General features: G+C 37.8%; 2 protein-coding genes across 2 annotated transcripts in view; both read right to left on the minus strand.

Annotated features, from left to right (window-relative positions):
- LOC308350707 (uncharacterized protein) overlaps nt 1-18,112 on the minus strand; it is a gene marked incomplete at both ends in the record, with an annotated part of 49,847 nt that extends 31,735 nt beyond the window's left edge. Inside the window, one exon of the mRNA XM_080816216.1 lies at nt 17,176-18,112. Coding sequence (XP_080672342.1) covers nt 17,176-18,112 — 937 coding nt within the window. The remainder of the gene's footprint in view (nt 1-17,175) is intronic.
- On the minus strand, nt 4,735-5,679 carry LOC308351072 (olfactory receptor 5G9; the record flags this gene model as incomplete). The annotated part of the gene is made up of 1 exon (XM_080816553.1): nt 4,735-5,679. The coding sequence occupies one exon, from the start codon at nt 5,677-5,679 to the stop codon at nt 4,735-4,737; it is 945 nt and encodes a 314-aa protein (XP_080672679.1).
- Nucleotides 18,113-19,300: the final 1,188 nt, after the last annotated feature.

A 19,300-nucleotide genomic window follows, 5' to 3' on the forward strand; every position in this document is an offset into this window, starting at 1 on the left:
TTGTAAGTGTCTTCTTCTGATGTTACTCTCCTCTAATGCATTAAAGCATAAAAGTCAAGCCAATAGTCAACCCAAGTGTGGCGTGGGTGTTCTACTCCCACGGTCTGCCTTGGAAAGAGGGATTTCCATCCATTTGAATTAGAAGTGGTTATATAAGATAGGAAACTCAAAATAACAGTAACTGTAAAAAACTATTCAAAGAAATTTATTTCCTCTCTCATTAAACAGATCTGGAGGTAGTCAATAGAGGACTGGTAATGGCGGATATACGGTATCAAGAAGCTAAATGTTCTTGATACTGTCCCCAAGGTACCAGAACAGTGATCAAGGTCCAGCCATTAAATCTGCATTCCAGGTAATAGGAAGGATACAGGGGAGAGGAAAGTAACTTCCTGAAGTTCTAAGGAGACTTGGTAAAAGCATCTTACAAAGTTTCCACTCATCCAGCCAGGACTTGATCACATGTCAGCACTTACCTACGAAGGAGACTGAGAACTGCAGTCTTTTATTGTGGTTTCAGTGTGCTCAGCTAAAAATGGGACACCTGTTAAAGAAGAGGAGAAGGAAAGATGCAATGCTTCTCCAGTAGTTTTGTCTGTAGAGACAAAGGGAACCTCTTGGTTTCTTTTCTTAGCTATTCTTTTTCCTAGATGATCTTATTAAGGTGATGGTATTAGCATAATAACTAAAAGCTTAAGTTTTGCTGTCTGGGATCTGAGTTAAAACCCCATCCCCACTACTCATTAGCTGTACGGTGCGTCCTGACATCTACTGCATTCCCGTTATATTATTTTTGTAGAACTAGTACTGATGTTTAGCTGATTTACCTTTACTTACAAGCCTCTCTCCCTCAAATAGATGCTCCATGGAGGAAGGGTCTTTGCCTGTCCTATTCACTGCTGTATCCTCAGAACCTGATAATGCCTACTAATTAGGAATCATCGCTCATCATCACTGTTAATTTTATACATTTTTTTTTAATTTTATTTATTTGACAGAGAGAAATCAGAGCTAGGCAGAGAGGCAGACAGAGAGAGGGGGAAGCAGGCTCCTGCTGAGCAGAGAGCCCGATGCGGGGCTTGATCCCAGGACCCTGAGATCATGACCTGAGCCGAAGGCAGAGGCTTAAACCACTGAGCCACCCAGGCGCCCCTAATTTTATAAATTTTTGACAATTAAAAATCCTCTTGAGAAGAATATTTAATAGAAAATAGTTTATTTAAAAATATTTGATCTGTGATTTAGTTTAAAACTGGATAAAATAATAGTTAATATGAAATTTTGTAAAATTACACACACACACACACACACACACACAAAATTACTGGAATAGTATAACCCAAAGATTTAACATAGAGTATCTGTATAGACAAAATCATATTACAAAAACATGTGTTTTTTAAGATTTCACTATCTTTAAAATAGACTGTGTACATTTGTGCATATCTGAAAGCTATATATATTATACAAACATACAGAAATAGAAAATGCCTGAAATAAGTGTATTAAAATAGGCACATTTTTATATGCAACTAGTGGAATTACACGATTTTTTCTTCTTTCGTTTCACTTTCCAAACACTCTAAAATAATGAAAGCCCCCCCAAAAGTGTTTTCATTGTTTTTCCTAGGCAATAATAACAAAAAAGTTTCAAATTTAGGCTCATATTTTATACTTGTTCAAAGACTTTTTGATTCGATTTATACATTAAATGATAGGATAACCTAAGTAAATTGAAACACCTCAATTAAAAAACTACTGTGCCTCATCGTTGAAAAGCATTGGGGCAAACCATGGAGAGAGTGGTTTGTGGATCTCTTGGAGGGCACAAAGCCTCTCATCACATTCAGTGGGAACTCTGGCTAGGTTACAGACGTGTGCGCTCTCCATCAGCCCCATGAGACTTGTCTTCAGCCCCACTATATTTGGCATTGGAACTGCTCAAGTGAGATTCTAGATCGCAGTTACTGACCCCTCACTCTGAGTTCAGATAACGGCTCACATCCATCTAAATGAGTTCTATTGGTTCATTCCTTAAATGAGCTACCCATAAAATATCAAGAGCCTTGGCAGAACTAGTGTCTACACAGATGATTCCAGTGGATTTCAGGGAATTTTTAAGCACCTGAAGAACAGTTGATGTCACCCATTCCATTCTGGAGATCGAGTTTTTACCAAGAGATGTTTTAGAGGCATGGGGGCTTATAATCAATTCTGCAACCCTTTTCTTGACTGGAAACTTTTTCTTAGGTCATTTATAAAAGTTTCATTATTTGAGTGAAACATAAAATGTGGTATAGCTTGTCTGGTGTTGTCACCCAACATCATGAGATGAACAAAATCTTAAGACTCTGGGACCCACATTATTTGTCCATCAGCACTCCAAGGCTGTAAGAGTCAAGTATCACGGAAAGGAGGAGCTGGGTTGTGATTTGGATCAACTCGTGCTGAGACTCAGAGTAGCCACTGAATGACTGGGAATGCATTTCCTGCCGTCACCCTCACGTAGCTTTCCTTCTCCCAGATGGCTTCAGACGTATTACGTGTCATATGCCATAGGGTACTTGGGGCTCACAAAACCCCCCTTGGGCCCCAGGCTGAACCAAATCTATCTGGATTCCAGTAACTCAGGTGAAAAATGTTTGAGGTGTTTTGTTGTAGTTATTTTTTTTAATGTTGCATAATTTTCCTAGTCCAAAATCATAGAGAACCCAGATAAGATTCGTATTTGTACGCTGAAGCATTAAACTTAGAAATTAAAGACTCTACTGCCAAAAAACTCAGTGAGAAGGGGGGAAAAAAGAATGCCCAAGAACCTTCCTTCGGTGCAGGATTCGTGCTGTAAAGGCATAGCCTAAAACCCTGACAATTTTCCTTTCACCGAGAGAAAAGGAAATCACTTATTTTGTCGTTGGAGCAAACACACACATCTGAGAGTGTTGATCCCAGCCTTTATCTAATCAATTATTTCAAAAATAAATAAAGGATGTAGATTAAATGGAAGGCATTTCTGAGGTAAAATCTGAATCCTTTTCAGAGCATTCCATCGGCACTAATTCTGTCTCTCCCGTTTCCTAGCCCATGACTCATTTCTGCTGTCTGAGGCAGTCGCCTCATTGAAACTAGGATATCTATGACCTAAACACCACTTCATTGTCTTGGTAGTCAGTTCCCTCCACAACCCGCTCACTCCCTCAGAACTCAAGCCGCTCTATGCCAGTCCTTGCAAAGTTCTATGCCTACAATAACTGCATTAGTCAAAACAGGTTCATGATCCCAAGAAGGGATGGCTGGGACACCATCATTCCAGCAATACTGCCAAAGAAATTATTTATTTATCCACTAACGCCATCATGAAATTTATTAGGGCACAGACTTGAGATACATTTATACTTTAGTTCTCCCCACATCATTCCTGAGGCATGTCTCACTCTGCTTTTTCCCCTTATATCTTTCTATAATCTAGAGATAAATTCTCTATTTTTAGATCACACTCAGCGATCAGGGCTTAAACAACTCGGGCTTGCAGCAAAAAAACACTTTTCAAAAAATCACGTTCTCTTCTCTGATGTAATTATAATACCTCTTGAATTGTTCCACTGTTGTATGAGGGACAGACAGGTGTTAAAATATATTTTAAACTTAATTTTATTGTATTTCTTTTTCTTTCTAATTTGGAACAACAAAAAAGACTAACATGAGAATGGGATATACAGTTTCTTCATTTTAGTTTACCTCTGGCTTCTCAACACCTATTGCCTCTGATTTTTCTAGAATTTTCTTGTTCTCTCCTTCACCTGTTTGCATTTTATTTCTAATTTCTTTAATAAGCGATGCCGATTTACTTTTGTCTGAAAGAAATAGAAAAACTAAATATCGATATTAAAGTAATAGTGGGAACAGCTTCAGAGTCAAATACGTAAAGAGACATCTCTCTTGTCACTTGTCACTTGGTGGAAGAATAAGAATATAAGTTTTGTATCGTCAATATCATTCACCTTCTGCTTGTATTTGCTTTTTTCTGCAGTCATTGTGACATGGCATTCTCAGAAGCAAGGACAAAGAAAATACACATAAGAGATATTTGAAGGAATATGATATGAGGAGTTCCTTTTGTTAAAAAAATAATAATAATTTGTAGTAGGGGCGCCTGGGTGGCTCAGTGGTTTAAAGCCTCTGCCTTTGGCTCAGGTCATGATCCCAGGGTCCTGGGATCCAGCCCCGCATCAGACCCTCTGCTCAGCAGGGAGCCTGCTTCCTCCTCTCTCTCTGCCTGCCTCTCTGCCTACTTGTGATCTTTGTCTGTCAAATAAATTTAAAAATAATAATATTAATAATTTGTAGCTAAGTGACCTGCTCTGTTTTCTATTTTCAATTCTGTCTTTAGGAATAGAGGTCATATATGTTATTCCAATGAATCTCCACTGGTCTGGACATATATATTGGTCCAACTAGTGCCATAGTATTAGTAGCTAGATGATCCAGCACTTATTAGATTTTTATCTTATGCTCAATAATGAAATTATTTGAGGAAACAGAATTGCTCTGATTTTTGGTGACTGGGGATTTTTATCATCCACGCACACAAGATTAAAAGGGAGCTTTAAAGAAATAGTCGGCAAGGATTCCATACTCTAAACTCTGCACATTGCTAGTCTCTTTGGATGATGACCAGATAGACTAACCATGTCTAGAAGCTTTTCCTTCTATCTATTTTGTATTCCAGATTGGAATTTAACTTCTGATGCAAAACTTGCTCCTGACGATCATTCTGCGCATGGCAGCTTTCACTTCTTTATTTCTCAGGCTGTAGATGAGAGAGTTCAACATGGGGATCACTGCAGTGTAGAACACCGACACCACTTTGTTGACGTCTAGGGAAAAAATTGCACCTGGCCGCACATAGATAAAGAAGAGAGTCCCATATAAGATGGACACCGCCGTGAGATGGGAGGAGCAGGTGGAGAAAGCTTTGCGCCTCCCATCAGCAGAGCGGATCCTCAGGATGGCAGTAAGGATGTAGAAATAGGAGATTATAATGGTCAGGCTACTGACAACCAGGACGGCTCCAGCCACAATAAAAACCAACAATTTATTGATCCGGGTGTCAGCACATACCAGAGAAAGAAGGGGGGACATGTCACAGAAGAAATGATTGATAATGTTGGAGTGACAAAAGGGAAGCCGGAAAGCAGCTGTTGTATGAGTCATGGTACTCAGGAAGCCAACAGTATAGGGTCCGACCACCAGCTGTATGCAGAGTCTCTGCGACATGGTTACGGAATACAGTAATGGGTTACAGATGGCCACATAGCGGTCATAGGCCATGGACGCCAGCAGAAGGCACTCAATGGCCACGAAGAACCCGAAGAACCATTGCTGCAAAGCACAGCCCAGAAAGGAGATGGCCTTTCTGTCAGCGAAGAAGTCCGTGAGCATCTTGGGACCCACTACGGATGAAAAGCAGACGTCCACAAAGGACAGGTGACTGAGAAAAAAGTACATGGGCGTGTGAAGGTGGGAATCCATCTGAATGAGAACAATCACACCCAAGTTTCCTGTCATGGTGACAAGGTAAAAAAGTAGAAAGAGCAAGAAAAGGAAGACTTGCATCTGAGGATGATACTTCAAGCCTATGAAAATAAACTCTGTGATTCTTGTATGGTTTCCATCAGCCATTGATGGCGTTGGTCTTCTGAAGTGAGAAAAGCAGAAAATAGATGATGCGCACAACTTTAAATAATTTGAAAACATAACATGATACACAAGAAAAGAAACTACAGGTCCAATTTGGGAACATCAATATGAAAAGAGACTAAATTAAATGCTAGCAAATCAAATATAGTAAAGTTCTTAAGAGCAATATGGCTTAAATGTTTTAAAGAGATTAGAACTAGAAATTGGGTCGCCATTTGAAAACCTATAAAATTTCTCACCACATTAACGTATTGAAAGGAAAGGCATTAAATTACTTTAATAAAATTCTTTAAAGAATTTGATAAAATGTGACTCAAAAAAAAAAAAAAAAAAGAAAGCAAGAAAGAAAGAAAAAGAAAAACTTCCCAAATTGGAAACAAAAAGGAACTACTTAACTCAGTAAGAAGAATCTTCTTGAAACTCCCAGAGAATATATGTGCACAGGGTAAGCACTGGAAACATTCACACTATAACCAAAAACTAGATATTCTCACATTTTGTACTGTTTAACATTATACTGGAGAACACATCTGAAGTACTAAACCATAAATCAAAAAAAGATGTAAGAATTCTAGAAAACAAGGATAAGAAAATACTGCATTATTTGCAGACAAAAGTGTACAATAGTCAACCAATAAAATAACTTTTTTAGAAAAAAAAATGAAACAGTTCATCCAAATAGTGAAGATCAGTGTAAAAAAGTCAATAATTTCCTATGAATTATAATGTAATGGAATCATTGACTCAAAATGGTAATATAGCTATAAATAAGCCCGATAAGGAATGTTCAAGATTCATATGAAGAAAAATATAAATTATAGGACTTAACTGTGCTAGGGAAGAAATGCCTAAATGCCTGTGTATTTATTAAGATTCATTTCTTCCTGAGGAAGCAAAACTTAGCTCTAACAGGGAGAGTGAGAATCTTCATGGTCATTCCTCAGGTTGGAATAGCAGACACAGATACATCAATTGTGAAGTGAACAAGAAACAATATTTCCCTCACAGATAGGCTACAGATATAAAGTATCCTAACAACACTGGGCGGGGGGGGTGGGTGACAAATATTTTATTACTCAATGAGAAATTTTATTTTCTAAAATTATAGACTATCTGAAATTTTTGTTTGGAATTATATCAGCAAGGTAAAACATCCCACTCTGGTCTGGAATATCTAAGTCCATCTGACAGAGTAAAACAGTCTCAATTCCCAGCACAGGTACAAAACTCCGTGTGAGGGCTGTCTGGATACAACTCTGTACATGGGTCTTACCTTTACAGTTTTCAAGGAAACAGGACACCGTGCTACCTGTTTGGTTTAGGCCTATTCTGATGTTGCGATGTTGGCCCCTTCACACAGCCCTGCTTTGTTTTGAGCTCATCAGAACTGTTCTTGATTTAAATTCCACCTAACGGCCCCACTTCTCAAAATCCTGTAATAACATCTTCTTCTTTTAATTTATGGTTTAGTACTTCGGATGTGTTCTCTAATATAATGTTAAATAGTACAAAATGTGAGAATATCTAGTTTCTGGTTATAGTGTGAATGTTTCCAGTGCTTACCCTGTGCACATGTATTCTCTGGGAGTTTCAAGAAGATTCTTCTTACAGAGTTAATAGTTCCTTTTTGTTCCTTTGTTCAAGGAGACATCCATAGTTCCTAGCTATGGTGTGTGGTCTCCCACATTGCACTAGGTCAAAAGCTGATTGGGTCAGGCTACAAACTTGCTCCTGGCTGTCTAAAACTGATTTAAGGCTAGAACAACCACCACATTATGTGGCAAATTTAATGCAATTCCAACCAATTGGAAAAATTAAATGAAAATATAATTTTTGATGAGACAATCTGATTTTTTAATTTGTGGAAGAGAAAAATGTTCAAAAATAGCAAAGACAATTTCAAAAAGGGAAAACAAAGGAAAGGGATATACTATTCCAGATATCAACACATCAATAAAGCCATTGTACTTAAACCCATAAGATGTTGTTACTAGAATAGATGCAAGATGAATAGGAGACAGAAAAACTGAAAAACCATAGGCAGACCTAGGCATAGATGTCAATTTAGAATGAATAAGTTTTCTTTCAATCAGCAAATAAGGATTAATTACTGCTAAAAAAGTGTTACAATATTTGGATGAAAATTTGAAAAAACAGATAATATTAAAATTCTACCCCTCACCACTAAACTAAAAAGGAAACTTCTAACTACAAACATGTAATATGTAAACACTGAGGAATAATGTTATGATGTGTTGTAGGGTTGGTCTTCTAAAATAGGACATAAAAATCACCTGAAGAAAATGGTGAAAATTTTTACTACATCCTAGTTTTAAGTAGATGGATACACTCCAAGTAAAAATAAGACACACAGATGGAAAAAATACTGGAGCATATGTCACAAAGGATTATAATCAGATCACTTCAAGAACTGCCACAAATTAGATACTAAAATACTCATTGTGCCGCGAGGCAGATGCAGACTGGCCTGCCACAGACAGGATGCTTGAAGTCCCAACAAATACTAAAGGATGTTTAATATCCCAGATCATCACAGAAACCAAACTGAAACAACAATTATATGCTATTTTCACCCATCAGATTGACAAGATATTCAGAAATGAGAAAATGTAAAATACTGACAAAGCCGGGAGACAATATGGCAGTCACAGGAAATCAGAGGCCGCATCAAGGCCACAGCCTCTGGATGGCAGTGTTTAACTGTCTTTTGAAAAAAAAATTTTTTTTTAAGTGCATACTGAGGACTCAGAAATTCTTAATTAAAATTACTTAGCATCCACCCTGAGGAAACACAGAATGGAAAAACAATGATGTCCTCTTCACCGTTGCTCCAAGTGATTAAAAAAAAAAAAAACTGAAATCCATACAAATAGTTTTTGAAAGGCATTAGCAGCAAATAAATCTTGGTATAGCCATTCTGTGGACTATTTTACAGACAGTTAAAAATTAAGTAGTAGATTCCCTGAGGGGAGGTTGGAGGAGGGGCACGGGTGAAATAGGTAAAAGGAATGAAGAGAACATGTACAGTGAGGAGAACTGAGTAATGTACAGAATTGTTGAATCACTCTATTGTACACCTGAAACTAACACTATATGGGAATTATGCTGGCATTAAAAAATTAAAATTAAGTGTTAGGAACATGACTATTATTCCAAAATATGTGAAGGAGAAGCAAGTCACAGAATGATGTGTACAGTATGATAGTAGGAACATTTTCAATGTTTTCTTTAATTTTAATTATTTAAGTGTGTTTCTGTGTGTGTTCATGTGTGTGTGTGTGTGAGAGAGAGAGAAAGAGAGTAAATAAAAGTCTGGACAGATGAGGCACCAAAGGAATACTCATTACCTCTGGAAACAGAGGGACAGCGAACTGGGATGTAGGTAGGTAATCAAAGGGGACTCTAGATTTAACCACAATTTTAAGATTTAATACAAGGAGAAAATGCACATGCATTACCTTTGTAATTAAAAATAATCTAAGGGTGCCTGGGTTGCTCAGTTGGCTAAGCTTCTGACTCTTGGTTTCAGCTCAGGTCATGGTCTCAGGGTCCTTGGATCAAGCCCCACATTGGATGCCTCACTCAGTGTAGAGTCTGCTTGTCCCTCTGTCCCTCCTGCTGCTTGCTCTCTCTCTCAAATAAATAAATAAAATCTTTGGGGAAAAAATTTTAAAACAAGACCAAAAAAAAAAAAAAAGGCAATCTAAAGCAATTCCTTAATTGCCTTTATTTATTATTTATTTATTGTTGATTGTATTTATTTTTATATGAAATTTATTTCAACATTTAAAAAGAAAAAGAGAGAAGACAAATTAGCTACAATCAAGTGGGAGAAGAAAAACAGGCAAGGAAGAAATGTAGGAAGCCTCAGAGGTAGAAAGTGAGAAACATTTGCAAGCTATGCGTTTGGAGTTCAAGATTTCTAAAATTATAAGAAACAGAGAGAACTCTGGCCCCAACCTCACTGTTTGTAAATAAGAAAACTGAGGCTCCAAGATGTCTGACTCAGGACCACAGAGCTGGTGGCAAATACACAATCACTTTCCACCTGCAGTTCAAAGCAATGATTGCCTACATGATCCAGTATTTTTAAGGTTACAATGAATACAGAGGGACAATAAGCTTTTGTGGAGTATTCAAGACTTTGCAAAGCACCTGTGCCCCAGGTGCTTTGCAACATCAGCCCATTTGCTTTCCACCAAAACCTAGGTAAGAAGCATGTTGCTACCTCCTTTTTTACAGAAGAGGCTATGAAGTGTGGAAAAGGGTGCCTGAAGTGCCAGAGTTAGTATTTCATAAGAGTCATCAGAGAGTAAGACATGGCCCCATCTGGATATAGAGTCTCCGTACTTTTAAAGATGCCACTCTCCCAAGCGAGAACCTGAGGTCTCTCAGAGTCTCAACCCAGTTCTGCATGCTGTTTGAGGGATAGAGAATCAAGCAGGGCATGTATGCGAATTTATCAGTGGAGGGGCTGTTGATGACAAAGAGAGCAATGAAGCTCCAGAGAAAACCTGTGCAGAGTCCAAGTTTGCTCAAGGACAAGGGCTCTCAAATATCTGCAGTTGGGCTCTCATTTATAATTCCCTCCTTCGCACCCATGCTTTGAGTGTGAGGCTCATAATACAGGGCAACATTCCATGCAGATGACTCCCCACCTGGAGAAGGTGGCCCGACCTCTCCTGCTCTGGGCAGTCACTGAACTTGAAGAGGCATTTCACTTCAGTATAACCTCTTTGTGTCTGTTGCAGAATTTCACATTACTTCATATTAAGTTTGCTGCATTGGTTACATTCTAACCAATTATGGTCTGACAGTAGATATCTCTTTATGTACAAAAAAAAAAAAAATTCAAGATGTCAGTCATTTTCATTTTCCCATAAGCCCATTTATACTAAAATTCTTGAAGAGTAAATGCAGGGACCAAAGTGGATTTTTAAAAGTGCTTTAAACTTACATTCCAATGAGTTCCTTTCCTCTTCCAAGAATTAAAATTAAAATGGAGTATAAAGTGTACTCTTTTCAGCATGTGCTCCTTCTGCCCACTGTCATCTGTGCCTCTGCACAGAGAAGAGGTCAGACTTTCTTAGAATTACTTGGTTTTATTCTTAGTGTTCATAAGAATATGGTAAGCTTCCACTCCAAAACTCATTGTCTTTTCACTTGGATCAAAGTTTCCACAAGTAGTGACATCATTCCTTTGTTCTGGGAGAACTTAGGTCCCAAAACATGCCATACCTTGGGAATTCGATAATAGGGAATTAAACTAAAATGTTATTTTTGACTTTAAACTCTAAAAAAATCCACTGGGATCATCTTACTTGTTTTCTGTGCTTGACTGAGTAAACTCTTATTTCTTACCTCCTTCTTACACAAGAAAACATTTCAAGAGTAAACTTTAGTGCCATGTTGTAACAACTGCTGTTTTCCCCATGAGAACCACAACAAAATTTTTGCAACTGTTCGCCTAGAGATAATTACAGCAGAGGACCAGCTACCAGGATAACTCAATTATCATTGTGATCATTCATCTTCCATTTCTAATACTCATAGAAAAATCACCAAAATCATAATGTGTAAAGAATCTCCACCATATTCACACAGGTTTGTTTTTTTTTTTTTATGAGACATTGAGATTGGTTTCACTGACAAATTCAAGCTTGATACAACATTTTTTCAGCTTTTGTTGATGAATAACACAGAGAAGTAAAACATCTTAAATGTACCTTTGAATTATTATACTGTGAGCACATGTATGTACACTGCCACCCAAGTCAGGATAGAACATGTCCACCATCTATACCATGTTTGTGAAATTCATCTTTGGTTGAATAAATCTCTAGTTCATGTATTTTATTGATGCTATCACTCTATTATATTAAAATCCTACAAATGATTTACCGATTACTTTGTTCTTGGGCATTTGCTAGGTTTTAACTTTTGTGATTTTTTTTCTCTACTGAGCATCCAATGAACACCTTGTGTTTTGGTGTTCATGAGCATGCATTTCTCTTGAGAATATACCTGGGAGTAAAATTTCTTTGTTATGGGGTACGGATATGTTCATATTGACTAAGAATTTAGGAAATCGTCCCAAACCCATTGCTTTCACTTCTCTAAGTACTGTACGAGAGCCAGTGTTTGTCATTTTAGCCATTTTGGTGAGTGTCTAGTGGGATCTCATGGTGTCTTTAGCTGCCACTTCTAAGGAATTTGAGAAATTTTACAGTATTAAAGGTCATTTCCATAACCACTTGCATGGACTGGCTGTTGGAAGTCTTGCCCACATTTTGTCACTGGATTGCCTTTCTTTAAAAATTACGATAGTTATTCATATACTTCAATTATCTCATTTATCTGCCTTATAAATACACTTTCTCTTCCTGTGGCTTCCATGTTTACACTCTTAAGCATAAACCTCAGTGTTTATTTTAGTGTAGTTCAGGGAATCAATATTTTTCTTGATATTTAGTATTTTTGTAGCCTACTTTTAAAAATTTCCTATCATATGTCATAAAGGTATTCTCTGATATTATCTTCTAGATGCCTTAATTCCTTGCCTTTTACATTTCAACTTCCAAATCATCTGGAATTAATGTTAATGTGTATTGTGAGATAGGAGTAAAATTCTACTTTTTTCCCATTTAGACATCCAAAGGATCCAACACTGTTTTTGTTTTTGTTTTTTTCCAGTCCTTTCTTTCCCCACTACCCTGCTGTGTCACCCTTGCCATAAATGAAGTGTCCATGTATTGGGTCTGTATATTCTTTAATAATAAAGGTATTAGCGTGCATTCATTAATACACCTGGACACCCTACTCTGTCCCACTGGACTATTAGTCTATTCTTGATCCTGTCTTTGTTTGTTTGTTTGTTTGTTTGTTTGTTTTGAGAAAAAAAAAAGGAGGGGCGAGGAGCCAAAGGGGAAGGAGAGAGAAAATCTTTAGCACGCTCTACTTTCAGCATGGAACCCAAGCAGAGCTCTATCTCATGACCCTAAGATCATGACCTGATCTGAAATCAAGAGTCAGGTGCTTAACAACTGAGTCACCCAGATTCCCCCAATCCTATCCTAATTACTATAGTTTTGTAAGTCTGTCTTCAGTAGAGGAAGACATCCCACCTGACTTGTCTTCTTCAAGATTAACTAGGATATTTTGGACCCTTTGCATTCCATATAAACTTCAGAATCATGGCAATATCTTGGGAAGGTTTAAGTCTGGATTCACTTTAACACTGCTTCTTCAGTCCTGCAGGACCTACATTGACAGTTTCCTTTCACACCATGGGAACATTGTAAGATTCAAGCACACTTGCTGATTTGCTGTTCCCACACAGACCCATATGTCCCTCTTTCCTTACAACCCTTCTGACTATACCTTCTCACGTACTGAAATATTAGAACTCAAAATTCCATCTGTTCTGCAAGGTATGTTGAATCATCACTTCATCCAGGAAGCCTTCCCTGATACCTTATAGACAAAAATAATTACTCTTTTTGAACTTTAACAGCATCATTTCCTCTCTTCTGTCACTTAAAAATGACACCACATATCATTCTTTGCTTATGTCTTATGTCCCTCACTAATAAACTCTCTAGTAGATGAAGGGTCATATCTTACTGGATGGAATTGGCATTATCAAAAGTCCTAGTAAACATATGTTTCTATCTTCCGAGTTGTTGACAAAATGAGAATGCTGGTTACACAGGAAGAACCTTATAGTCAAACCAATTTAATCACAGAGTAATATGAAATCCTGATTCCAAAATGAAAATGTGCTAAAATGAAAAGAAACTGTTCATCATAATCAAAGCAAATTCTGTGTTTTCCAAAGTGCACTCCAGGATCACAGAGAAGTGATTATCTTTGGAGGCTCTACATCAAATTCTTTTCAGTTACATCATTTTACAAATCTTATCAGAATTACCATCTTAAAGGATAACTGTCTATATCAAAGTGTCCTCATTTTTGTCTGGAATAAGCAAATGTGAACCCAGAGAAATACTAGTGGGAAAAGAGAATAAGTCCCATCCCAATACTGGAGCTTGGAGGGGTCAAGAGGTACCTCCTTCATTTAAAAGATGCCTTATGTGATCCATGTGGTTCAGGATCTCCAAAGCCTCAGATTCTCCAGCTATAAAGTGGATCGAATAACACATATCACCAACAGGAAGTAAAATATTCAATAAGATATTTGCAAAATGCTTAGTACAGTGTTATGATATAGCAGATCCTCACCAAATATATAAAATAACATTACTATTAAAAATTAAAATTCTACACTAATAACTGTTTTAAAAATTATGTTAGCATAGAAACTAACCAAAAAAAAAAAAAAAATCAGAACTGCAAATCCGGTAAGGAATACACACACACAAACACAAATTAACAAAGACAACCTCAAATGTCAATTCTTCCCCTTCATAGACTACTGTTCTTTAGGATAGATTTTTATTCTGTAAGCATCAGTATGGGTGGCAGAATTCCTATAATGTTCCTGTAAAGATCCCTAATCTTTGCCCTAATCCCAGGACTCTCTGAATATGATGAAATACCACTCATATGATTATGTTGCATTATATGACACAGTTAAACTTCTGCAAGACATGACTCTGGATGAACCAGTGGGTCCCAAGATTTCTCCAGCTCAGAGCAGAAGAGTCAGACAGGTTGAAAATATATGGAGAGCTAGATAAGTCATTGCTGGTCCGAAGCTGAAGGGGCCATAACAGAAAGCAAGTGAGCAACCCTAAGATGCTGAGAGAGGTTCCAGCTGACTGCCACTGGGGAACAGGCACCACAGTCCTACAACCATAAGGAACTGAGTTTTCTCAAACACACCAGTGAGCTTGGAAATGAGCCTTCCCTGGAGCCTCTAAGAGGGAGCTGAGCCCTGGCAACAGGTTCATATCAGCCTTGCAAGAGTCTGAGCAGAGAATCAGGCCATGATGGACCTGGACTCAAGACTCAGGGAAACTGTGAGGCAGTGAATTTAGGTGGTTATAACTTTCCAGCTTTGTGGCAATTTCTTATGCAGCAGTAGAAAGGGATGTAGGAGCATGTTCAAAAAATAATAATCAAAAAAAAAAAGGTGAATAGTTGATATACGGGAGAAGTAGAGAATTATTTTAGGTAAAGAGGTCCACAGGACCTCTGAGATGGCATCACATTTGAGCAGAGACTCAGACGTGGTAAAGGCTGACCTGCAGCACTGCCCCAGGATGAGGAAACAGGAAATAGAAGGGCCACTTAAATCCCAAGAATAACTGAAGAAATCCCACAGAGGATTTCCACTGAAAGGGAGTGTGGCCTAAGCAGTCTGCTGCTCCCTCGCCTAAAACGCATTCAGACTGCACTGCTCAAGGCTACCAAGACGATCAGCTCAGCTCTTTGCCTGGTCCTGTTTCCATGGCATACAGAGGCCTGGAGTGAGTATGAAAGAGACCACAGTTAATCCATCATAAAATGCCTGGAAGATCTTACAGATTTATGCAGCAAGGAGTCACCTGGTGAAAGTTAACAAGTTTTTAATCTATTCTCGAAAGTGATGATTTTCATCAGCACTTTCATGGCATATAATAAATCCCTTCTCCCAATAAAACATTTCATATGTCCTCCTACTTTCAACTGTGCCCATTCCCAAAACTTACACCACGTAAAGGAATGAATAAAAGTATTCTGAGGATTAAAATGAATTAGTTTGTAAACTCTAGCCCCACCCCCACCCCACCCAACGAGGTGCTAGAGTACACAGAAGCCTTGTTACTATATGGGGGAGGGGATACTTTCTCCTTTGATGACCAAATAGTAACCTCTAGATTCCATGGAAAGCCATACTATAAGAAGAATTTTTTCAACTTTGCCAATCCCTACTTTTTTTTAAAGAAATGTTTTTTTAATTACCTTTCCTAAAATATACTACCTCTTCTTTTCTTGATTATCTTATGCTTGTCACAGAAATCACCATATATGTGTAAATATTTTTCAGTCTTGTTTGTTTGTCCTTCCACTGCACTAGCCTGTAACCTCCAGGGGGACTTTTCCTCTAAATATGAATAATACCCAGTACAGGGTCAGGCAAAGAGGACTATGCAAAAAAATAGTTAAATGAGTGATTGATTCTGGCATTCTTTGACTCCCATGTCTTCTTAATTAAATGGCATCGTGACCCACATCATTACCCAGCCCAGTCACAAAAACTGAAAGAAAGCTTGATGAAAAACAAGCAAAACAAGCAAACATATTCTAGGGACTTAGAGATTATTTACATCCTTTAAAGAAAGCCTTCAAGAGAAGACAGAGGTTTACAGTCGCACAAAAACATGGTCAACCCCCTCATTTCTTAGACTTGTTATTACATTCCAGAAAATAAAACACAAAAGTATGGTTGAAAGAATATAGTACCTGGAGAAAATAAAAGTGTGACCAAAGTTATGTGGTCATGGGTAATGCATTGATTCTTCATGTGTGCCAGACTGAACATCTACAAAAATAAAATCACATTCTTCCTATGAAACACCTATGAAACAAGATTCAATAAATCACAGTAGCAATAAACACTTTATTGAAGAACTGAAATGCATTCTGGATTTCACATGCATGACTCATGCAACTACAGCAGCAAAATCTCAACAGTTAGTGCTATCATAGGAGTATCGGGGATATACAAGGCCTTCATAGAATGCCTACTCCAAACACGAAGGTAGTATTGCAGAGTACTATGGTTACATGTTTTCTGAATAATTCACTTTTTTCCATTTTCTTGAAATATAATGCACATATCACATTGCGTTAGTCCAAGGTGTACAACATACTAGTTCAATACCTGTGTATGCTAAAAATGATCACCACGGTAAGTTTAGTTAACAGAAATCACCTTATGTAGTTATACATTTTTTTCAAGTGAAGAGAACATTTAAGATCTCCTCTCTTAGCAACCTATAAATGTACAGGACAGAATTGTTAACTAGAGTCACCATGTTCCCATTACACAAGACATATTTATCTTATAAGCTGAAGTTTTTAACTTTTGACCATAATACATTTGTTAATGGTTTATGTTTAAAGAATCAAGGCCAACCTTGCAGACAACGGAGGGATCTCCACACCTTGTGAGCTAAACAGAAGTACTGTCCAGTAACTGATGATGATCAAACTTAGTCAGGACTTAACAAAGAACTTCTCGTATCCTACTCACAATCCTTGAAAGTATTTTCAAAGCACTAAGGCTCAATAATAATCCCATCTCAGCTGAATGATTTAAAACACCTTCCTGGTCAATGACATAGGAAAGAATTGCAACCTGGAGATGTTGAGTGACATTTCAAAGACATAGAGTAATAAATAGTGAGTCTCAAAATAAAACTCACACTCCCATCAACCAGCCCATGTTCTTGCATCTTGTGTAAATATCACCTCTCAATCTGTAGTACAAATGGAATCTAGTTTACTTACTCATGAGACACTGCTTCTTCTCAAACATCCTTCTGAATGAATCCTTAACCTCCCTGTTTCTCAGGCTGTAGATAAGTGGGTTCAACATGGGAATCACAGCTGTGTAGAACACAGAAACCACTTTATTGATGTCCAGGGAGAAAACAGAACTGGGACGTACGTAGATGAAGAAGAGTGTCCCATACAGGATGGAGACAGCTGTCAGGTGTGAAGAGCAGGTGGAGAAGGCTTTGCGCCTCCCCTCAGCAGAGCGGATCCTCAGGATAGCAATGACGATGTAAATGTAGGAAACCAGGATGATCACACCACTGACCACTCCTAGAGCTCCAGCCAAGATGAAAAGCACAAACTGATTGACCTGGGTGTCTGCACATGCCAGGGACAGAACAGGAAGAAGGTCACAGAAGAAGTGATTGATGATTTGGGGGCCACAATAGGGCAAGTGAAAGGCAAGGGCTGTGTGGGTCATGGAAATCATAAGACCAATGGTATAAGACCCTACCACCAGCTGCACACAGACACGCTGGGACATAATGAGAGCATACAACAAGGGCTTACAGATGGCCATATACCGGTCATATGCCATGGAGGCCAGGAGGAAACATTCAGTCACTACAAACTGACTAAAAAACCAGAACTGGGCAGCACAACCCAAGAAAGAGATTACTTTTTTCTCCACAAAGATATCAGTTAACATCTTAGGACCAGTAACTGAAGAGGAGCATATATCCACAAAAGACAAGTGGCTGAGAAAAAAGTACATGGGAGTGTGGAGTCGGGGATCCATCCAAATGAGGGTGATCATCCCCACGTTTCCCAGAAGAGTGACAAGATAAACCAAGAGAAATATCAAAAAGAGAACAACCTGCTGTTGGAAGTGATTTGTTAAGCCCATGAAAAAAAATTCAGTCACCAAAGTCTGATTTCCATAATCCATTCTCTGATTTAATCTGCAATGAAAAAGAGAAAGACTTTTCTTTACAATCAACTTGTAAGTAAATTATTTTTAAAATGAATTTGACTTCTTTTTTTTTTCAGTTAAAAAAAGGATACCATTACCCTCAACTCTCTTGAATTCTACATCTTTTAGTCATGCTATCCATTTGCAAATGATTTATGCAATACAGATTAAGTCACTAAACCTCACAGAGACCTTTAATTTCTTCCACAGAAAGAGAATTTTTTAATAGAATCATAGATTTTTAAACTACAAATGAATATTGGTGGTTATCTAAAGCAACTCCTCTAATTACACTAGGTTATATTTATACAAGTATTTAGCTTTTAACCAAGGATTTTTTTTTTTTAACATTTTGATGAAAAAGGAAAAAATGAAACAAGATGGGATTGGGAGGGAGACAAACCATAAGAGACTCTTAATGTAACAAAACAAATTGAGGGTTGCTGGGGGATGGCAAGTATGGAGAGGGTAGTTGGGTTATGGACATTGGGGACGGTATGTGTTATGGTGAGTGCTGCGAAGTGTGCAAGCCTGGTGATTCATAGACCTGTACCCCTGGGGCTAATAATACATTATATGTTAATGAAAACTTTAAACTGGCGATGTGAACTCAATGAATTCTGCATGATACCCATTCTCACTGCCAAATAAGGGTAAACTAGTTTGGGCAATGTAACTTGTTCCTCAATCCCCTTAAACTATAGCAATTATAATTACTTGAGTGGTCTAAAGTATACGTTTTTATGTCCAAGGAGGAGGGCAAGCTGAGAACAAGAAAAGTTAGCTTTACAGCATTGTCACAACCTCAACGCTATCCTTAGTATGACTCTTTCTCCAAAACACCTGTGAGCCACCATATCAATGCTGTATATCTTCACTAATTGAGTGACTCCATTGAAATTTTAAGCCATCAAAGAAAAGACCACTTTTTAAATATTGAGTAGCTGTTGTGCCCCAACTAGTGTTATTAAGTGCTTGAGAGAAAAATATAAATATTTTAAGAATTATAGGATATCTCTGGACAATTATCCCAGGGAAACGAGTATCTATGTTCACAAAAACAAAACAAAACATATACGATTTTATTCATACAAGTTCAAAAATTGGAAAGAATAAAAATTTCCTATACTATGTGTATGGTTAAACACACTGCGGCACACCCAT

Source organism: Martes martes (assembly GCF_963455335.1).
Source record: "Martes martes genome assembly, chromosome: 10".
In the NCBI taxonomy this organism is placed as follows: Eukaryota; Metazoa; Chordata; class Mammalia; order Carnivora; family Mustelidae; genus Martes; species Martes martes.